Source organism: Phyllobates terribilis, unplaced genomic scaffold (genome assembly GCF_046119375.1).
Source record: "Phyllobates terribilis strain yellow unplaced genomic scaffold, ASM4611937v1 Scaffold_11__3_contigs__length_659146591, whole genome shotgun sequence".
Classification (NCBI taxonomy): domain Eukaryota; kingdom Metazoa; phylum Chordata; class Amphibia; order Anura; family Dendrobatidae; genus Phyllobates; species Phyllobates terribilis.
In genome coordinates this window covers 656,419,903-656,444,823 of record NW_027362771.1, presented here as the reverse complement: position 1 = coordinate 656,444,823, position 24,921 = coordinate 656,419,903, and the positions used below count along the sequence as shown (strand labels likewise).

General features: G+C 55.7%; 1 protein-coding gene across 2 annotated transcripts in view; it reads right to left on the bottom strand.

Annotated features, from left to right (window-relative positions):
- Window positions 1-24,921, bottom strand: part of TP53 (tumor protein p53) — a 69,038-nt gene that overhangs the window by 23,457 nt on the left and 20,660 nt on the right. For both annotated transcript variants that reach the window (XM_073654647.1, XM_073654648.1), the window contains exons 9-10: window positions 13,593-13,672; window positions 13,439-13,521 (exon numbers count right to left, since the gene is read on the bottom strand). In XM_073654647.1, coding sequence (XP_073510748.1) covers window positions 13,439-13,521; window positions 13,593-13,672 — 163 coding nt within the window. The remainder of the gene's footprint in view (window positions 1-13,438; window positions 13,522-13,592; window positions 13,673-24,921) is intronic.

Here is a 24,921-nt window from a genome sequence, read left to right as displayed (position 1 = left end):
ACTGCTCATATAGGAGACACTACCCCACACTGAGGAGCACTGCACACCCTGCACATAGGACCACGTGTAACATCAGACAGGGAAGAGACCGGTCACTGACTGCTCATATAGGAGACACTACCCCACACTGAGGAGCACTGCACAACCTGCACATAGGACCATGTGTAACATCAGACAGGGAAGAGACCGGTCACTGACTGCTCATATAGGAGACACTACCCCACACTGAGGAGCACTGCACACCCAGCACATAGGACCACGTGTAACATCAGACAGGGAAGAGACGGGTCACTGACTGCTCATATAAGAGACACTACCCCACACTGAGGAGCACTGCACACCCTGCACATAGGACCACGTGTAACATCAGACGGGGAAGAGACCGGTCACTGACTGCTCATATAGGAGACACTACCCCACACTGAGGAGCACTGCACACCCTGCACATAGGACCACGTGTAACATCAGACAGGGAAGAGACGGGTCACTGACTGCTCATATAGGAGACACTACCCCACACTGAGGAGCACTGCACACCCTGCACATAGGACCACGTGTAACATCAGACAGGGAAGAGACCGGTCACTGACTGCTCATATAGGAGGAGACACTACCCCACACTGAGGAGCACTGCACACCCAGCACATAGGACCACGTGTAACATCAGACAGGGAAGAGACGGGTTACTGACTGCTCATATAGGAGGAGACACTACCCCACACTGAGGAGCACTGCACACCCAGCACATAGGACCACGTGTAACATCAGACAGGGAAGAGACGGGTTACTGACTGCTCATATAGGAGACACTACCCCACACTGAGGAGCACTGCACACCCTGCACATAGGACCACGTGTGACATCAGACGGGGAAGAGACCGGTCACTGACTACTCATATAGGAGACACTACCCCACACTGAGGAGCACTGCACACCCTGCACATAGGACCACGTGTGACATCAGACGGTGAAGAGACCGGTCACTGACTGCTCATATAGGAGGAGACACTACCCCACACTGAGGAGCACTGCACACCCTGCACATAGGACCACGAGTGACATCAGACGGGGAGGAGACCGGTCACTGACTGCTCATATAGGAGACACTACCCCACACTGAGGAGCACTGCACACCCTGCACATAGGACCACGTGTGACATCAGACGGGGAAGAGACCGGTCACTGACTGCTCATATAGGAGACATTACCCCACACTGAGGAGCACTGCACACCCTGCACAGAGGACCACGTGTGACATCAGACGGGGAAGAGACCGGTCACTGACTGCTCATATAGGAGACACTACCCCACACTGAGGAGCACTGCACACCCTGCACATAGGACCACGTGTAACATCAGACAGGGAAGAGACCGGTCACTGACTGCTCATATAGGAGACACTACCCCACACTGAGGAGCACTGCACACCCTGCACATAGGACCACGTGTAACATCAGACAAGGAAGAGACCGGTCACTGACTGCTCATATAGGAGACACTACCCCACACTGAGGAGCACTGCACACCCTGCACATAGGACCACGAGTGACATCAGACGGGGAAGAGACCGGTCACTGACTACTCATATAGGAGACACTACCCCACACTGAGGAGCACTGCACACCCTGCACATAGGACCACGTGTGACATCAGACGGTGAAGAGACCGGTCACTGACTGCTCATATAGGAGGAGACACTACCCCACACTGAGGAGCACTGCACACCCTGCACATAGGACCACGTGTGACATCAGACGGGGAAGAGACCGGTCAATGACTGCTCATATAGGAGACACTACCCCACACTGAGGAGCACGGCACACCCTGCACATAGGACCACGTGTGACAACAGACGGGGAAGAGACCGGTCACTGACTGCTCATATAGGAGACACTACCCCACACTGAGGAGCACTGCACACCCTGCACATAGGACCACGTGTAACATCAGACAGGGAAGAGACCGGTCACTGACTGCTCATATAGGAGACACTACCCCACACTGAGGAGCACTGCACACCCTGCACATAGGACCATGTGTAACATCAGACAGGGAAGAGACCGGTCACTGACTGCTCATATAGGAGGAGACACTACCCCACACTGAGGAGCACTGCACACCCAGCACATAGGACCACGTGTAACATCAGACAGGGAAGAGACCGGTCACTGACTGCTCATATAGGAGACACTACCCCACACTGAGGAGCACTGCACACCCTGCACATAGGACCACGTGTAACATCAGACGGGGAAGAGACCGGTCACTGACTGCTCATATAGGAGGAGACACTACCCCACACTGAGGAGCACTGCACACCCTGCACATAGGACCATCTGTGACATCGGACGGGGAAGAGACCGGTCACTGACTGCTCATATAGGAGGAGAAACTACCCGACACTGAGGAGCACTGCACACCCTGCACATAGGACCACGTGTGACATCAGACGAGGAAGAGACCGGTCACTGACTGCTCATATAGGAGGAGACACTACCCCACACTGAGGAGAACTGCACACCCTGCACATAGGACCGTGTGTGACATCAGACGGGGAAGAGACCGGTCACTGACTGCTCATATAGGAGACACTACCACACACTGAGGAGCACTGCACACCCTGCACATAGGACCACGAGTGACATCAGATGGGGAAGAGACCGGTCACTGACTGCTCATATAGGAGACACTACCCCACACTGAAGAGCACTGCACACCCTGCACATAGGACCACGTGTGACATCAGACGGGGAAGAGACCGGTCACTGACTGCTCATATAGGAGACACTACCCCACACTGAGGAGCACTGCACACCCTGCACATAGGACCACGTGTGACATCAGACGGGGAAGAGACCGGTCACTGACTGCTCATATAGGAGACACTACCCCACACTGAGGAGCACTGCACACCCTGCACATAGGACCACGAGTGACATCAGACGGGGAGGAGACCGGTCACTGACTGCTCATATAGGAGACACTACCCCACACTGAGGAGCACTGCACACCCTGCACATAGGACCACGTGTGACATCAGACGGGGAGGAGACCGGTCACTAACTGCTCATATAGGAGACACTACCCCACACTGAGGAGCACTGCACACCCTGCACATAGGACCACGTGTGACATCAGACGGGGAAGAGACCGGTCAATGACTGCTCATATAGGAGACACTACCCCACACTGAGGAGCACGGCACACCCTGCACATAGGACCACGTGTGACAACAGACGGGGAAGAGACCGGTCACTGACTGCTCATATAGGAGACACTACCCCACACTGAGGAGCACTGCACACCCTGCACATAGGACCACGTGTAACATCAGACAGGGAAGAGACCGGTCACTGACTGCTCATATAGGAGGAGACACTACCCCAAACTGAGGAGCACTGCACACCCAGCACATAGGACCACGTGTAACATCAGACAGGGAAGAGACCGGTCACTGACTGCTCATATAGGAGACACTACCCCACACTGAGGAGCACTGCACACCCTGCACATAGGACCACGTGTAACATCAGACGGGGAAGAGACCGGTCACTGACTGCTCATATAGGAGGAGACACTACCCCACACTGAGGAGCACTGCACACCCTGCACATAGGACCATCTGTGACATCGGACGGGGAAGAGACCGGTCACTGACTGCTCATATAGGAGGAGAAACTACCCGACACTGAGGAGCACTGCACACCCTGCACATAGGACCACGTGTGACATCAGACGGGGAAGAGACCGGTCACTGACTGCTCATATAGGAGGAGACACTACCCCACACTGAGGAGCACTGCACACCCTGCACATAGGACCACGTGTGACATCAGACGAGGAAGAGACCGGTCACTGACTGCTCATATAGGAGGAGACACTACCCCACACTGAGGAGCACTGCACACCCTGCACATAGGACCGTGTGTGACATCAGACGGGGAAGAGACCGGTCACTGACTGCTCATATAGGAGGAGACACTACCCCACACTGAGGAGAACTGCACACCCTGCACATAGGACCGTGTGTGACATCAGACGGGGAAGAGACCGGTCACTGACTGCTCATATAGGAGACACTACCACACACTGAGGAGCACTGCACACCCTGCACATAGGACCACGAGTGACATCAGATGGGGAAGAGACCGGTCACTGACTGCTCATATAGGAGACACTACCCCACACTGAAGAGCACTGCACACCCTGCACATAGGACCACGTGTGACATCAGACGGGGAAGAGACCGGTCACTGACTGCTCATATAGGAGACACTACCCCACACTGAGGAGCACTGCACACCCTGCACATAGGACCACGTGTGACATCAGACGGGGAAGAGACCGGTCACTGACTGCTCATATAGGAGACACTACCCCACACTGAGGAGCACTGCACACCCTGCACATAGGACCATGTGTAACATCAGACGGGGAAGAGACCGGTCACTGACTACTCATATAGGAGGAGACACTACCCCACACTGAGGAGCACTGCACACCCTGCACATAGGACCACGTGTGACATCAGACAGGGAAGAGCCGGTCACTGACTGCTCATATAGGAGACACTACCCCACACTGAGGAGCACTGCACACCCTGCACATAGGACCATGTGTAACATCAGACAGGGAAGAGACCGGTCACTGACTGCTCATATAGGAGACACTACCCCACACTGAGGAGCACTGCACACCCTGCACATAGGACCATGTGTAACATCAGACAGGGAAGAGACCGGTCACTGACTGCTCATATAGGAGGAGACACTACCCCACACTGAGGAGCACTGCACACCCTGCACATAGGACCACGTGTAACATCAGACAGGGAAGAGACGGGTCACTGACTGCTCATATAGGAGACACTACCCCACACTGAGGAGCACTGCACACCCTGCACATAGGACCACGTGTAACATCAGACAGGGAAGAGACGGGTCACTGACTGCTCATATAGGAGACACTACCCCACACTGAGGAGCACTGCACACCCTGCACATAGGACCACGTGTAACATCAGACAAGGAAGAGACCGGTCACTGACTGCTCATATAGGAGGAGACACTACCCCACACTGAGGAGCACTGCACACCCAGCACATAGGACCACGTGTAACATCAGACAGGGAAGAGACGGGTCACTGACTGCTCATATAGGAGACACTACCCCACACTGAGGAGCACTGCACACCCTGCACATAGGACCACGTGTAACATCAGACAGGGAAGAGACCGGTCACTGACTGCTCATATAGGAGACACTACCCCACACACTGAGGAGCACTGCACACCCTGCACATAGGACCATGTGTAACATCAGATGGGGAAGAGACCGGTCACTGACTGCTCATATAGGAGACACTACCCCACACTGAGGAGCACTGCACACCCTGCACATAGGACCATCTGTGACATCGGACGGGGAAGAGACCGGTCACTGACTGCTCATATAGGAGGAGAAACTACCCGACACTGAGGAGCACTGCACACCCTGCACATAAGACCATGTGTGACATCAGACGGGGAAGAGACCGGTCACTGACTGCTCATATAGGAGACACTACCCCACACTGAGGAGCACTGCACACCCTGCACATAGGACCATGTGTGACATCAGACGGGGAAGAGACCGGTCACTGACTGCTCATATAGGAGGAGACACTACCCCACACTGAGGAGCACTGCACACCCTGCACATAGGACCATGTGTGACATCAGACGGGGAAGAGACCGGTCACTGACTGCTCATATAGGAGACACTACCCCACACTGAGGAGCACTGCACACCCTGCACATAGGACCACGTGTAACATCAGACAGGGAAGAGACCGGTCACTGACTGCTCATATAGGAGACACTACCCCACACTGAGGAGCACTGCACACCCTGCACATAGGACCATGTGTAACATCAGACGGGGAAGAGACCAGTCACTGACTACTCATATAGGAGGAGACACTACCCCACACTGAGGAGCACTGCACACCCTGCACATAGGACCACGTGTGACATCAGACAGGGAAGAGACGGTCACTGACTGCTCATATAGGAGACACTACCCCACACTGAGGAGCACTGCACACCCTGCACATAGGACCACGAGTGACATCAGACTGGGAGGACACCGGTCACTGACTGCTCATATAGGAGACACTACCCCACACTGAGGAGCACTGCACACCCTGCACATAGGACCACGTGTGACATCAGACGGGGAAGAGACCGGTCACTGACTGCTCATATAGGAGACACTACCCCACACTGAGGAGCACTGCACACCCTGCACATAGGACCACGTGTGACAACAGACGGGGAAGAGACCGGTCACTGACTGCTCATATAGGAGACACTACCCCACACTGAGGAGCACTGCACACCCTGCACATAGGACCACGTGTAACATCAGACAGGGAAGAGACCGGTCACTGACTGCTCATATAGGAGACACTACCCCACACTGAGGAGCACTGCACAACCTGCACATAGGACCATGTGTAACATCAGACAGGGAAGAGACCGGTCACTGACTGCTCATATAGGAGACACTACCCCACACTGAGGAGCACTGCACACCCAGCACATAGGACCACGTGTAACATCAGACAGGGAAGAGACGGGTCACTGACTGCTCATATAAGAGACACTACCCCACACTGAGGAGCACTGCACACCCTGCACATAGGACCACGTGTAACATCAGACGGGGAAGAGACCGGTCACTGACTGCTCATATAGGAGACACTACCCCACACTGAGGAGCACTGCACACCCTGCACATAGGACCACGTGTAACATCAGACAGGGAAGAGACGGGTCACTGACTGCTCATATAGGAGACACTACCCCACACTGAGGAGCACTGCACACCCTGCACATAGGACCACGTGTAACATCAGACAGGGAAGAGACCGGTCACTGACTGCTCATATAGGAGGAGACACTACCCCACACTGAGGAGCACTGCACACCCAGCACATAGGACCACGTGTAACATCAGACAGGGAAGAGACGGGTTACTGACTGCTCATATAGGAGGAGACACTACCCCACACTGAGGAGCACTGCACACCCAGCACATAGGACCACGTGTAACATCAGACAGGGAAGAGACGGGTTACTGACTGCTCATATAGGAGACACTACCCCACACTGAGGAGCACTGCACACCCTGCACATAGGACCATGTGTGACATCGGACGGGGAAGAGACCAGTCACTGACTGCTCATATAGGAGGAGAAACTACCCGACACTGAGGAGCACTGCACACCCTGCACATAGGACCACGTGTGACATCAGACAGGGAAGAGACCGGTCACTGACTGCTCATATAGGAGGAGACACTACCCCACACTGAGGAGCACTGCACACCCTGCACATAGGACCACGAGTGACATCAGATGGGGAAGAGACCGGTCACTGACTGCTCATATAGGAGACACTACCCCACACTGAAGAGCACTGCACACCCTGCACATAGGACCACGTGTGACATCAGACGGGAAAGAGACCGGTCACTGACTGTTCATATAGGAGACATTACCCCACACTGAGGAGCACTGCACACCCTGCACATAGGACCATGTGTGACATCAGACGAGGAAGAGACCGGTCACTGACTGCCCATATAGGAGACACTACCCCACACTGAAGAGCACTGCACACCCTGCACATAGGACCATGTGTGACATCAGACGGGGAAGAGACCGGTCACTGACTACTCATATAGGAGACACTACCCCACACTGAAGAGCACGGCACACCCTGCACATAGGACCATGTGTGACATCAGACAGGGAAGAGACCGGTCACTGACTGCTCATATAGGAGACACTACCCCACACTGAGGAGCACTGCACACCCTGCACATAGGACCATGTGTAACATCAGACGGGGAAGAGACGGGTCACTGACTGCTCATATAGGAGAAGACACTACCCCACACTGAGGAGCACTGCACACCCTGCACATAGGACCATGTGTGACATCAGACGGGGAAGAGACCGGTCACTGACTGTTCATATAGGAGACATTACCCCACACTGAGGAGCACTGCACACCCTGCACATAGGACCATGTGTGACATCAGACGAGGAAGAGACCGGTCACTGACTGCCCATATAGGAGACACTACCCCACACTGAAGAGCACTGCACACCCTGCACATAGGACCATGTGTAACATCAGACAGGGAAGAGACCGGTCACTGACTGCCCATATAGGAGACATTACCCCACACTGAGGAGCACTGCACACCCTGCACTTAGGACCATGTGAAACATCAGACAGGGAAGAGACCGGTCACTGACTGCTCATATAGGAGACACTACCCCACACTGAAGAGCACTGCACACCCTGCACATAGGACCATGTGTAACATCAGACAGGAAGAGACCCGGTCACTGACTGCTCATATAGGAGAGGAGACACTACCCCACACTGAAGAGCACTGCACACCCTGCACATAGGACCACATGTGACATCAGACAGGGAAGAGACCGGTCACTGACTGCTCATATAGGAGACACTACCCCACACTGAATAGCACTGCACACCCTGCACATAGGACCACATGTGACATCAGACAGGGAAGAGACCGGTCACTGACTGCTCATATAGGAGACACTACCCCACAATGAAGAGCACTGCACACCCTGCACATAGGACCACGTGTGACATCAGACGAGAAAGAGACCGGTCACTGACTGCTCATATAGGAGACACTACCCCACACTGAGGAGCACTGCACACCCTGCACATAGGACCATGTGTAACATCAGATGGGGAAGAGACGGGTCACTGACTGCTCATATAGGAGACACTACCCCACACTGAGGAGCACTGCACACCCTGCACATAGGACCACGTCTGACATCAGATGGGGAAGAGACCGGTCACTGACTGCTCATATAGGAGACACTACCCCACACTGAGGAGCACTGCACACCCTGCACATAGGACCACGTGTGACATCAGACATTGAAGAGACCGGTCACTGACTGCTCATATAGGAGACACTACCCCACACTGAGGAGCACTGCACACCCTGCACATAGGACCACGTGTGACATCAGACGGGGAAGAGACCGGTCACTGACTGCTCATATAGGAGACATTACCCCACACTGAGGAGCACTGCACACCCTGCACATAGGACCACGTGTGACATCAGACGAGGAAGAGACAGGTTACTGACTACTAATATAGGAGACATTACCCCACACTGAGGAGCACTGCACACCCTGCACATAGGACCATGTGAAACATCAGACAGGGAAGAGACCGGTCACTGACTGCTCATATAGGAGGAGACACTACCACACACTGAGGAGCACGGCACACCCTGCACATAGGACCACGTGTGACATCAGATGGGGAAGAGACCGGTCACTGACTGCTCATATAGGAGACACTACCCCACACTGAAAAGCACTGCACACCCTCCACATAGGACCATGTGTAACATCAGACAGGAAGAGACCGGTCACTGACTGCTCATATAGGAGAGGAGACACTACCCCACACTGAAGAGCACTGCACACCCTGCACATAGGACCACATGTGACATCAGACAGGGAAGAGACCGGTCACTGACTGCTCATATAGGAGACACTACCCCACACTGAATAGCACTGCACACCCTGCACATAGGACCACATGTGACATCAGACAGGGAAGAGACCGGTCACTGACTGCTCATATAGGAGACACTACCCCACAATGAAGAGCACTGCACACCCTGCACATAGGACCATGTGTAACATCAGATGGGGAAGAGACGGGTCACTGACTGCTCATATAGGAGACACTACCCCACACTGAGGAGCACTGCACACCCTGCACATAGGACCACGTCTGACATCAGATGGGGAAGAGACCGGTCACTGACTGCTCATATAGGAGACACTACCCCACACTGAAGAGCACTGCACACCCTGCACATAGGACCACGTGTGACATCAGACGGGGAAGAGACCGGTCACTGACTGCTCATATAGGAGACATTACCCCACACTGAGGAGCACTGCACACCCTGCACATAGGACCATGTGTGACATCAGACGGGGAAGAGACCGGTCACTGACTGTTCATATAGGAGACATTACCCCACACTGAGGAGCACTGCACACCCTGCACATAGGACCATGTGTGACATCAGATGAGGAAGAGACCGGTCACTGACTGCTCATATAGGAGACACTACCCCACACTGAGGAGCACTGCACACCCTGCACATAGGACCACATGTGACAACAGACGGGAAAGAGACCGGTCACTGACTGCTCATATAGGAGACACTACCCCACACTGAGGAGCACTGCACACCCTGCACATAGGACCACGTGTAACATCAGACGGGGAAGAGACCGGTCACTGACTGCTCATATAGGAGACACTACCCCACACTGAGGAGCACTGCACACCCTGCACATAGGACCACGTGTAACATCAGACGGGGAAGAGACCGGTCACTGACTGCTCATATAGGAGACACTACCCCACACTGAGGAGCACTGCACACCCTGCACATAGGACCACGTGTGACATCAGACGGGGAAGAGACGGGTCACTGACTGCTCATATAGGAGACACTACCCCACACTGAGGAGCACTGCACACCCTGCACATAGGACCACGTGTGACATCAGACGAGGAAGAGACCGGTCACTGACTGCTCATATAGGAGACATTACCCCACACTGAGGAGCACTGCACACCCTGCACATAGGACCATGTGAAACATCAGACAGGGAAGAGACCGATCACTGACTGCTCATATAGGAGGAGACACTACCCCACACTGAGGAGCACTGCACACCCTGCACATAGGACCATGTGTGACATCAGACAGGGAAGAGACCGGTCACTGACTGCTCATATAGGAGGAGACACTACCACACACTGAGGAGCACGGCACACCCTGCACATAGGACCACGTGTGACATCAGATGGGGAAGAGACCGGTCACTGACTGCTCTTATAGGAGACACTACCCCACACTGAAGAGCCCTGCACATAGGACCATGTGTAACATCAGACGGGGAAGAGACCGGTCACTGACTGCTCATATAGGAGACACTACCCCACACTGAAGAGCACTGCACAGCCTGCACATAGGACCACATGTGACATCAGACAGGGAAGAGACCGGTCACTGACTGCTCATATAGGAGACACTACCCCACAATGAAGAGCACTGCACACCCTGCACATAGGACCATGTGTAACATCAGATGGGGAAGAGACGGGTCACTGACTGCTCATATAGGAGACACTACCCCACACTGAGGAGCACTGCACAACCTGCACATAGGACCACGTGTGACATCAGATGGGGAAGAGACCGGTCACTGACTGCTCATATAGGAGACACTACCCCACACGGAGGAGCACTGCACACCCTGCACATAGGACCACGTGTGACATCAGACATTGAAGAGACCGGTCACTGACTGCTCATATAGGAGACACTACCCCACACTGAAGAGCACTGCACACCCTGCATATAGGACCATGTGTAACATCAGACAGGAAGAGACCGGTCACTGACTGCTCATATAGGAGAGGAGACACTACCCCACACTGAAGAGCACTGCACACCCTGCACATAGGACCACGTGTGACATCAGACAGGGAAGAGACCGGTCACTGACTGCTCATATAGGAGACACTACCCCACACTGAGGAGCACTGCACACCCTGCACATAGGACCACGTGTGACATCAGACGGGGAAGAGACCGGTCACTGACTGCTCATATAGGAGACACTACCCCACACTGAGGAGCACTGCACACCCTGCACATAGGACCACGTGTAACATCAGACGGGGAAGAGACCGGTCACTGACTGCTCATATAGGAGGAGACACTACCCCACACTGAGGAGCACTGGACACCCTGCACATAGGACCATGTGTAACATCAGATGGGGAAGAGACGGGTCACTGACTGCTCATATAGGAGACACTACCCCACACTCAGGAGCACTGCACACCCTGCACATAGGACCACGTGTGACATCAGACAGGGAAGAGACCGGTCACTGACTGCTCATATAGGAGACACTACCCCACACTGAGGAGCACTGCACACCCTGAACATAGGACCACGTGTGACATCAGACGAGGAAGAGACCGGTCACTGACTGCTCATATAGGAGACACTACCCCACACTGAGGAGCACTGCACACCCTGCACATAGGACCATCTGTGACATCGGACGGGGAAGAGACCGGTCACTGACTGCTCATAAAGGAGGAGAAACTACCCGACACTGAGGAGCACTGCACACCCTGCACATAGGACCATGTGTGACATCAGACGAGGAAGAGACCGGTCACTGACTGCTCATATAGGAGACACTACCCCACACTGAGGAGCACTGCACACCCTGCACATAGGACCATGTGTAACATCAGACGGGGAAGAGACCGGTCACTGACTGCTCATATAGGAGACACTACCCCACACTGAGGAGCACTGCACACCCTGCACATAGGACCACGTGTAACATCAGACAGGGAAGAGACCGGTCACTGACTGCTCATATAGGAGACACTACCCCACACTGAGGAGCACTGCACACCCTGCACATAGGACCATGTGTGACATCAGACGGGGAAGAGACCGGTCACTGACTGCTCATATAGGAGGAGACACTACCCCACACTGAAGAGCACTGCACACCCTGCACATAGGACCATGTGTGACATCAGACGGGGAAGAGACCGGTCACTGACTACTCATATAGGAGGAGACACTACCCCACACTGAGGAGCACTGCACACCCTGCACATAGGACCACGTGTGACATCAGACGGGGAAGAGACCGGTCACTGACTACTCATATAGGAGACATTACCCCACACTGAGGAGCACTGCACACCCTGCACATAGGACCATGTGTGACATCAGACAGGGAAGAGACCGGTCACTGACTACTCATATAGGAGACACTACCCCACACTGAGGAGCACTGCACACCCTGCACATAGGACCATGTGTGACATCAGACGAGGAAGAGACCGGTCACTGACTACTCATATAGGAGACACTACCACACACTGAGGAGCACTGCACACCCGGCTGGCTGACATGGACAGTCCTCGTCAGTATGACAACCCTGGTGAGTCCAGGGTCCATCATGTCACCAGCCAGCAGTCGGGGGGTGCGCTCGCCCGTATAGGACCCCACAACATGTTGGTACCTAAGACTCCGCATTTCGAGCAGCGAGTTGACAGATTCTGGACAGTCAGTGACCGGAAACCGGCAAATAGTTCAGGTCTGGGGATCCTGCACTATACACTGGCAGTGTGTTAAGTGGCCACACGATGGCAGTATTGCTGCAGTCTGTAATCTCTTTATCGGGAGGAGACCATTGAGCTGTTATAACCTGAAATGTCAGCCATTTGCTGGGTGTAGGGCTCATGCACTTACAGCTTCTGCTGGTCTGTCTTGTCCTGGACCTCCAGGGCGTCATTGATCTTCTTCAGCATCTCATAGCGCTCCCGTCCCTTCACCTACAGAGACAGAGAGGCTTGGAACATGGCGGATAACAGCGAACAAGAGCGACAGGTCCTCGGGACTCTACCTGCAGTGTGAACAGCTCCTCCTCAGCGTGAGGCTTCTTCTTGGGGAGAGCAGGATCCTGGATCGGGGAGCTGGGAAGAGCTGGAGTCAATAAAAGCAATGAGTCAGTGAAGTCTGAGCCCCCCAGCCCAGCCTGCACCATGTCCAGAATATGTAAGGATCACTGCCCCCCAGCCCAGCCTGCACCATGTCCAGAATATGTAAGGGATCACTGCCCCCCAGCCCAGCCTGCACCATGTCCAGAATATGTAAGATACCACTGCCCCCCAGCCCAGCCTGCACCATGTCCAGAATATGTAAGATACCACTGCCCCCCAGCCCAGCCTGCACCATGTCCAGAATATGTAAGGGATCACTGCCCCCCAGCCCAGCCTGCACCATGTCCAGAATATGTAAGGGATCACTGCCCCCCAGCCCAGCCTGCACCATGTCCAGAATATGTAAGATACCACTGCCCCCCAGCCCAGCCTGCACCATGTCCAGAATATGTAAGATACCACTGCCCCCCAGCCCAGCCTGCACCATGTCCAGAATATGTAAGATACCACTGCCCCCCAGCCCAGCCTGCACCGTGTCCAGAATATGTAAGGGATCACTGCCCCCCAGCCCAGCCCGCACCATGTCCAGAATATGTAAGGGATCACTGCCCCCCAGCCCAGCCTGCACCATGTCCAGAATATGTAAGGGATCACAGCCCCCCAGCCCAGCCTGCACCATGTCCAGAATATGTAAAGGATCACTGCCCCCCAGCCCAGCCTGCACCATGTCCAGAATATGTAAAGGATCACTGCCCCCCAGCCCAGCCTGCACCATGTCCAGAATATGTAAGATACCACTGCCCCCCAGCCCAGCCTGCACCATGTCCAGAATATGTAAGGTATCACTGCCCCCCAGCCCAGCCTGCACCATGTCCAGAATATGTAAGGTATCACTGCCCCCCAGCCCAGCCCGCACCATGTCCAGAATATGTAAGATACCACTGCCCCCCAGCCCAGCCTGCACCATGTCCAGAATATGTAAGGGATCACTGCCCCCCAGCCCAGCCTGCACCATGTCCAGAATATGTAAGATACCACTGCCCCCCAGCCCAGCCTGCACCATGTCCAGAATATGTAAGGGATCACTGCCCCCCAGCCCAGCCTGCACCATGTCCAGAAAATGTAAGGGATCACTGCCCCCCAGCCCAGCCTGCACCATGTCCAGAATATGTAAGGTATCACTGCCCCCCAGCCCAGCCTGCACCATGTCCAGAATATGTAAGGGATCACAGCCCCCCAGCCCAGCCTGCACCATGTCCAGAATATGTAAGATACCACTGCCCCCCAGCCCAGCCTGCACCATGTCCAGAATATGTAAGGGATCACTGCCCCCCAGCCCAGCCCGCACCATGTCCAGAATATGTAAGGGATCACTGCCCCCCAGCCCAGCCCGCACCATGTCCAGAATATGTAAGGGATCACTGCCCCCCAGCCCAGCCTGCACCATGTCCAGAATATGTAAGGGATCACTGCCCCCCAGCCCAGCCTGCACCATGTCCAGAATATGTAAGGGATCGCTGCCCCCCAGCCCAGCCTGCACCATGTCCAGAATATGTAAGATACCACTGCCACCCAGCCCAGCCTGCACCATGTCCAGAATATGTAAGATACCACTGCCCCCCAGCCCAGCCTGCACCATGTCCAGAATATGTAAGGGATCACTGCCCCCCAGCCCAGCCTGCACCATGTCCAGAATATGTAAGGGATCACTGCCCCCCAGCCCAGCCTGCACCATGTCCAGAATATGTAAGGTATCACTGCCCCCCAGCCCAGCCTGCACCATGTCCAGAATATGTAAGGGATCACTGCCCCCCAGCCCAGCCTGCACCATGTCCAGAATATGTAAGGGATCACTGCCCCCCAGCCCAGCCTGCACCATGTCCAGAATATGTAAGGTATCACTGCCCCCCAGCCCAGCCTGCACCATGTCCAGAATATGTAAGGTATCACTGCCCCCCAGCCCAGCCTGCACCATGTCCAGAATATGTAAGGGATCACTGCCCCCCCAGCCCAGCCTGCACCATGTCCAGAATATGTAAGATACCACTGTCCCCCAGCCCAGCCTGCACCATGTCCAGAATATGTAAGGGATCACTGCCCCCCAGCCCAGCCTGCACCATGTCCAGAATATGTAAGATACCACTGCCCCCCAGCCCAGCCTGCACCATGTCCAGAATATGTAAGGGATCACTGCCCCCCAGCCCAGCCTGCACCATGTCCAGAATATGTAAGATACCACTGCCCCCCAGCCCAGCCTGCACCATGTCCAGAATATGTAAGATACCACTGCCCCCCAGCCCAGCCTGCACCATGTCCAGAATATGTAAGGTATCACTGCCCCCCAGCCCAGCCTGCACCATGTCCAGAATATGTAAGATACCACTGCCCCCCAGCCCAGCCTGCACCATGTCCAGAATATGTAAGGTATCACTGCCCCCCAGCCCAGCCTGCACCATGTCCAGAATATGTAAGGTATCACTGCCCCCCAGCCCAGCCTGCACCATGTCCAGAATATGTAAGGGATCACTGCCCCCCAGCCCAGCCTGCACCATGTCCAGAATATGTAAGGGATCACTGCCCCCCAGCCCAGCCTGCACCATGTCCAGAATATGTAAGGGATCACTGCCCCCCAGCCCAGCCTGCACCATGTCCAGAATATGTAAGATACCACTGCCCCCCAGCCCAGCCTGCACCATGTCCAGAATATGTAAGGGATCACTGCCCCCCAGCCCAGCCTGCACCATGTCCAGAATATGTAAGATACCACTGCCACCCAGCCCAGCCTGCACCATGTCCAGAATATGTAAGATACCACTGCCCCCCAGCCCAGCCCGCACCATGTCCAGAATATGTAAGATACCACTGCCCCCCAGCCCAGCCTGCACCATGTCCAGAATATGTAAGGGATCACTGCCCCCCAGCCCAGCCAGCACCATGTCCAGAATATGTAAGATACCACTGCCCCCCAGCCCAGCCTGCACCATGTCCAGAATATGTAAGGGATCACTGCCCCCCAGCCCAGCCTGCACCATGTCCAGAATATGTAAGGGATCACTGCCCCCCAGCCCAGCCCGCACCATGTCCAGAATATGTAAGGGATCACTGCCCCCCAGCCCAGCCTGCACCATGTCCAGAATATGTAAGGGATCACTGCCCCCCAGCCCAGCCTGCACCATGTCCAGAATATGTAAGATACCACTGCCCCCCAGCCCAGCCTGCACCATGTCCAGAATATGTAAGATACCACTGCCCCCCAGCCCAGCCTGCACCATGTCCAGAATATGTAAGATACCACTGCCCCCCAGCCCAGCCTGCACCATGTCCAGAATATGTAAGATACCACTGCCCCCCAGCCCAGCCTGCACCATGTCCAGAATATGTAAGATACCACTGCCCCCCAGCCCAGCCTGCACCATGTCCAGAATATGTAAGGGATCACTGCCCCCCAGCCCAGCCTGCACCATGTCCAGAATATGTAAGATACCACTGCCCCCCAGCCCAGCCTGCACCATGTCCAGAATATGTAAGGGATCACTGCCCCCCAGCCCAGCCCGCACCATGTCCAGAATATGTAAGGGATCACTGCCCCCCAGCCCAGCCTGCACCATGTCCAGAATATGTAAGATACCACTGCCCCCCAGCCCAGCCTGCACCATGTCCAGAATATGTAAGGGATCACTGCCCCCCCAGCCCAGCCTGCACCATGTCCAGAATATGTAAGGGATCACTGCCCCCCAGCCCAGCTTGCACCATGTCCAGAATATGTAAGGGATCACTGCCCCCCAGCCCAGCCTGCACCATGTCCAGAATATGTAAGGGATCACTGCCCCCCAGCCCAGCCTGCACCATGTCCAGAATATGTAAGGGATCACTGCCCCCCAGCCCAGCCTGCACCATGTCCAGAATATGTAAGATACCACTGCCCCCCAGCCCAGCCTGCACCATGTCCAGAATATGTAAGGGATCACTGCCCCCCAGCCCAGCCTGCACCATGTCCAGAATATGTAAGATACCACTGCCCCCCAGCCCAGCCTGCACCATGTCCAGAATATGTAAGGGATCACTGCCCCCCCAGCCCAGCCTGCACCATGTCCAGAATATGTAAGGGATCACTGCCCCCCAGCCCAGCTTGCACCATGTCCAGAATATGTAAGGGATCACTGCCCCCCAGCCCAGCCTGCACCATGTCCAGAATATGTAAGATACCACTGCCCCCCAGCCCAGCCTGCACCATGTCCAGAATATGTAAGATACCACTGCCCCCCAGCCCAGCCTGCACCATGTCCAGAATATGTAAGGGATCACTGCCCCCCAGCCCAGCCTGCACCATGTCCAGAATATGTAAGATACCACTGCCCCCCAGCCCAGCCTGCACCATGTCCAGAATATGTAACATACCACTGCCCCCCAGCCCAGCCTGCACCATGTCCAGAATATGTAAGGATCACTGCCCCCCCAGCCCAGCCTGCACCATGTCCAGAATATGTAAGGGATCACTGCCCCCCAGCCCAGCCTGCACCATGTCCAGAATATGTAACATACCACTGCCCCCCAGCCCAGCCTGCACCATGTCCAGAATATGTAAGATACCACTGCCCCCCAGCCCAGCCTGCACCATGTCCAGAATATGTAAGGGATCACTGCCCCCCAGCCCAGCCTGCACTATGTCCAGAATATGTAAGATACCACTGCCCCCCAGCCCAGCCCGCACCATGTGCAGAATATGTAAGGTATCACTGCCCCCCAGCCCAGCCTGCACCATGTCCAGAATATGTAAGGGATCACTGCCCCCCAGCCCAGCCTGCACCATGTCCAGAATATGTAAGGGATCACTGCCCCCCAGCCCAGCCTGCACCATGTCCAGAATATGTAAGGTATCACTGCCCCCCAGCCCAGCCCGCACCATGTCCAGAATATGTAAGATACCACTGCCCCCCAGCCCAGCCTGCACCATGTCCAGAATATGTAAGATACCACTGCCCCCCAGCCCAGCCTGCACCATGTCCAGAATATGTAAGGGATCACTGCCCCCCAGCCCAGCCCGCACCATGTCCAGAATATGTAAGGTATCACTGCCCCCCAGCCCAGCCTGCACCATGTCCAGAATATGTAAGATACCACTGCCCCCCAGCCCAGCCTGCACCGTGTCCAGAATATGTAAGGGATCACTGCCCCCCAGCCCAGCCAGCACCATGTCCAGAATATGTAATGGATCGCTGCCCCCCAGCCCAGCCTGCACCGTGTCCAGAATATGTAAGGGATCACTGCCCCCCAGCCCAGCCCGCACCATGTCCAGAATATGTAAGGTATCACTGCCCCCCAGCCCAGCCTGCACCATGTCCAGAATATGTAAGATACCACTGCCCCCCAGCCCAGCCTGCACCATGTCCAGAATATGTAAGGGATCACTGCCCCCCAGCCCAGCCTGCACCATGTCCAGAATATGTAAGATACCACTGCCCCCCAGCCCAGCCTGCACCATGTCCAGAATATGTAAGGGATCACTGCCCCCCAGCCCAGCCTGCACCATGTCCAGAATATGTAAGGGATCGCTGCCCCCCAGCCCAGCCTGCACCATGTCCAGAATATGTAAGGGATCACTGCCCCCCAGCCCAGCCCGCACCATGTCCAGAATATGTAAGGGATCACTGCCCCCCAGCCCAGCCCGCACCATGTCCAGAATATGTAAGATACCACTGCCCCCCAGCCCAGCCCGCACCATGTCCAGAATATGTAAGATACCACTGCCCCCCAGCCCAGCCTGCACCATGTCCAGAATATGTAAGATACCACTGCCCCCCAGCCCAGCCTGCACCATGTCCAGAATATGTAAGATACCACTGCCCCCCAGCCCAGCCTGCACCATGTCCAGAATATGTAAGGGATCACTGCCCCCCAGCCCAGCCTGCACCATGTCCAGAATATGTAAGGGATCGCTGCCCCCCAGCCCAGCCTGCACCATGTCCAGAATATGTAAGGGATCACTGCCCCCCAGCCCAGCCTGCACCATGTCCAGAAAATGTAAGATATCACTGCCCCCCAGCCCAGCCCGCACCATGTCCAGAATATGTAAGATACCACTGCCCCCCAGCCCAGCCTGCACCATGTCCAGAATATGTAAGGGATCACTGCCCCCCAGCCCAGCCTGCACCATGTCCAGAATATGTAAGATACCACTGCCCCCCAGCCCAGCCTGCACCATGTCCAGAATATGTAAGATACCACTGCCCCCCAGCCCAGCCTGCACCATGTCCAGAATATGTAAGGGATCACTGCCCCCCAGCCCAGCCTGCACCATGTCCAGAATATGTAAGGGATCGCTGCCCCCCAGCCCAGCCTGCACCATGTCCAGAATATGTAAGGGATCACTGCCCCCCAGCCCAGCCTGCACCATGTCCAGAATATGTAAGATACCACTGCCCCCCAGCCCAGCCTGCACCATGTCCAGAATATGTAAGGGATCGCTGCCCCCCAGCCCAGCCTGCACCATGTCCAGAATATGTAAGGGATCGCTGCCCCCCAGCCCAGCCTGCACCATGTCCAGAATATGTAAGGGATCACTGCCCCCCAGCCCAGCCTGCACCATGTCCAGAATATGTAAGGGATCACTGCCCCCCAGCCCAGCCTGCACCATGTCCAGAATATGTAAGATACCACTGCCCCCCAGCCCAGCCTGCACCATGTCCAGAATATGTAAGGGATCACTGCCCCCCAGCCCAGCCTGCACCATGTCCAGAATATTTAAGGGATCACTGCCCCCCAGCCCAGCCTGCACCGTGTCCAGAATATGTAAGGGATCACTGCCCCCCAGCCCAGCCTGCACCATGTCCAGAATATGTAAGGTATCACTGCCCCCCAGCCCAGCCTGCACCATGTCCAGAATATGTAAGGGATCACTGCCCCCCAGCCCAGCCTGCACCATGTCCAGAATATGTAAGATACCACTGCCCCCCAGCCCAGCCTGCACCATGTCCAGAATATGTAAGGGATCACTGCCCCCCAGCCCAGCCTGCACCATGTCCAGAATATGTAAGGGATCACTGCCCCCCAGCCCAGCCTGCACCATGTCCAGAATATGTAAGGGATCGCTGCCCCCCAGCCCAGCCTGCACCATGTCCAGAATATGTAAGATACCACTGCCCCCCAGCCCAGCCAGCACCATGTCCAGAATATGTAAGGTATCACTGCCCCCCAGCCCAGCCTGCACCATGTCCAGAATATGTAAGGGATCATTGCCCCCCAGCCCAGCCTGCACCATGTCCAGAATATGTAAGATACCACTGCCCCCCAGCCCAGCCTGCACCATGTCCAGAATATGTAAGGGATCACTGCCCCCCAGCCCAGCCCGCACCATGTCCAGAATATGTAAGATACCACTGCCCCCCAGCCCAGCCTGCACCATGTCCAGAATATGTAAGGGATCACTGCCCCCCAGCCCAGCCTGCACCATGTCCAGAATATGTAAGGGATCACTGCCCCCCAGCCCAGCCCGCACCATGTCCAGAATATGTAAGATACCACTGCCCCCCAGCCCAGCCTGCACCATGTCCAGAACATGTAAGGGATCACTGCCCCCCAGCCCAGCCTGCACCATGTCCAGAATATGTAATGGATCGCTGCCCCCCAGCCCAGCCTGCACCATGTCCAGAATATGTAAGGGATCACTGCCCCCCAGCCCAGCCTGCACCATGTCCAGAATATGTAAGGGATCACTGCCCCCCAGCCCAGCCTGCACCATGTCCAGAATATGTAAGGGATCACTGCCCCCCAGCCCAGCCCGCACCATGTGCAGAATATGTAAGGGATCACTGCCCCCCAGCCCAGCCTGCACCATGTCCAGAATATGTAAGATACCACTGCCCCCCAGCCCAGCCTGCACCATGTCCAGAATATGTAAGATACCACTGCCCCCCAGCCCAGCCTGCACCATGTCCAGAATATATAAGGGATCACTGCCCCCCAGCCCAGCCTGCACCATGTCCAGAATATGTAAGATACCACTGTCCCCCAGCCCAGCCTGCACCATGTCCAGAATATGTAAGATACCACTGTCCCCCAGCCAAGCCTGCACCATGTCCAGAATATGTAAGGGATCACTGCCCCCCAGCCCAGCCTGCACCATGTCCAGAATATGTAAGGGATCACTGCCCCCCAGCCCAGCCTGCACCATGTCCAGAATATGTAAGGGATCACTGCCCCCCAGCCCAGCCTGCACCATGTCCAGAATATATAAGGGATCACTGCCCCCCAGCCCAGCCTGCACCATGTCCAGAATATGTAAGATACCACTGCCCCCCAGCCCAGCCTGCACCATGTCCAGAATATGTAAGATACCACTGCCCCCCAGCCCAGCCTGCACCATGTCCAGAATATGTAAGATACCACTGTCCCCCAGCCAAGCCTGCACCATGTCCAGAATATGTAAGGGATCACTGCCCCCCAGCCCAGCCTGCACCATGTCCAGAATATGTAAGGGATCACTGCCCCCCAGCCCAGCCTGCACCATGTCCAGAATATGTAAGATACCACTGCCCCCCAGCCCAGCCTGCACCATGTCCAGAATATGTAAGGGATCACTGCCCCCCAGCCCAGCCTGCACCATGTCCAGAATATGTAAGGGATCACTGCCCCCCAGCCCAGCCTGCACCATGTCCAGAATATGTAAGGTATCACTGCCCCCCAGCCCAGCCTGCACCATGTCCAGAATATGTAAGCGATCGCTGCCCCCCAGCCCAGCCTGCACCATGTCCAGAACATGTAAGGGATCACAGCCCCCCAGCCCAGCCCGCACCATGTCCAGAATATGTAAGATACCACTGCCCCCCAGCCCAGCCTGCACCATGTCCAGAATATGTAAGGGATCACTGCCCCCCAGCCCAGCCCGCACCATGTCCAGAATATGTAAGATACCACTGCCCCCCAGCCCAGCCTGCACCATGTCCAGAATATGTAAGGGATCACTGCCCCCCAGCCCAGCCTGCACCATGTCCAGAATATGTAAGGGATCACTGCCCCCCAGCCCAGCCTGCACCATGTCCAGAATATGTAAGATACCACTGCCCCCCAGCCCAGCCTGCACCATGTCCAGAATATGTAAGGGATCACTGCCCCCCAGCCCAGCCTGCACCATGTCCAGAATATGTAAGGGATCACTGCCCCCCAGCCCAGCCTGCACCATGTCCAGAATATGTAAGATACCACTGCCCCCCAGCCCAGCCTGCACCATGTCCAGAATATGTAAGATACCACTGCCCCCCAGCCCAGCCTGCACCAAGTCCAGAATATGTAAGGGATCACTGCCCCCCAGCCCAGCCTGCACCATGTCCAGAATATGTAAGGGATCACTGCCCCCCAGCCCAGCCTGCACCATGTCCAGAATATGTAAGATACAACTGCCCCCCAGCCCAGCCTGCACCATGTCCAGAATATGTAAGATACCACTGCCCCCCAGCCCAGCCTGCACCATGTCCAGAATATGTAAGGGATCACTGCCCCCCAGCCCAGCCCGCACCATGTCCAGAATATGTAAGATACCACTGCCCCCCAGCCCAGCCTGCACCATGTCCAGAATATGTAAGGGATCACTGCCCCCCAGCCCAGCCTGCACCATGTCCAGAATATGTAAGGGATCACTGCCCCCCAGCCCAGCCTGCACCATGTCCAGAATATGTAAGGGATCACTGCCCCCCAGCCCAGCCTGCACCATGTCCAGAATATGTAAGGGATCACTGCCCCCCAGCCCAGCCTGCACCATGTCCAGAATATGTAAGGGATCACTGCCCCCCAGCCCAGCCTGCACCATGTCCAGAATATGTAAGATACCACTGCCCCCCAGCCCAGCCCGCACCATGTCCAGAATATGTAAGATACCACTGCCCCCCAGCCCAGCCCGCACCATGTCCAGAATATGTAAGATACCACTGCCCCCCAGCCCAGCCTGCACCATGTCCAGAATATGTAAGATACCACTGCCCCCCAGCCCAGCCTGCACCATGTCCAGAATATGTAAGGGATCACTGCCCCCCAGCCCAGCCTGCACCATGTCCAGAATATGTAAGATACCACTGCCCCCCAGCCCAGCCTGCACCATGTCCAGAATATGTAAGATACCACTGCCCCCCAGCCCAGCCTGCACCATGTCCAGAATATGTAAGGGATCACTGCCCCCCAGCCCAGCCTGCACCATGTCCAGAACATGTAAGGGATCACTGCCCCCCAGCCCAGCCTGCACCATGTCCAGAATATGTAATGGATCGCTGCCCCCCAGCCCAGCCTGCACCATGTCCAGAATATGTAAGGGATCACTGCCCCCCAGCCCAGCCTGCACCATGTCCAGAATATGTAAGGGATCACTGCCCCCCAGCCCAGCCTGCACCATGTCCAGAATATATAAGGGATCACTGCCCCCCAGCCCAGCCTGCACCATGTCCAGAATATGTAAGATACCACTGTCCCCCAGCCCAGCCTGCACCATGTCCAGAATATGTAAGATACCACTGTCCCCCAGCCAAGCCTGCACCATGTCCAGAATATGTAAGGGATCACTGCCCCCCAGCCCAGCCTGCACCATGTCCAGAATATGTAAGGGATCACTGCCCCCCAGCCCAGCCTGCACCATGTCCAGAATATGTAAGATACCACTGCCCCCCAGCCCAGCCTGCACCATGTCCAGAATATGTAAGGGATCACTGCCCCCCAGCCCAGCCTGCACCATGTCCAGAATATGTAAGGGATCACTGCCCCCCAGCCCAGCCTGCACCATGTCCAGAATATGTAAGGTATCACTGCCCCCCAGCCCAGCCTGCACCATGTCCAGAATATGTAAGCGATCGCTGCCCCCCAGCCCAGCCTGCACCATGTCCAGAACATGTAAGGGATCACAGCCCCCCAGCCCAGCCCGCACCATGTCCAGAATATGTAAGATACCACTGCCCCCCAGCCCAGCCTGCACCATGTCCAGAATATGTAAGGGATCACTGCCCCCCAGCCCAGCCCGCACCATGTCCAGAATATGTAAGATACCACTGCCCCCCAGCCCAGCCTGCACCATGTCCAGAATATGTAAGGGATCACTGCCCCCCAGCCCAGCCTGCACCATGTCCAGAATATGTAAGGGATCACTGCCCCCCAGCCCAGCCTGCACCATGTCCAGAATATGTAAGATACCACTGCCCCCCAGCCCAGCCTGCACCATGTCCAGAATATGTAAGGGATCACTGCCCCCCAGCCCAGCCTGCACCATGTCCAGAATATGTAAGGGATCACTGCCCCCCAGCCCAGCCTGCACCATGT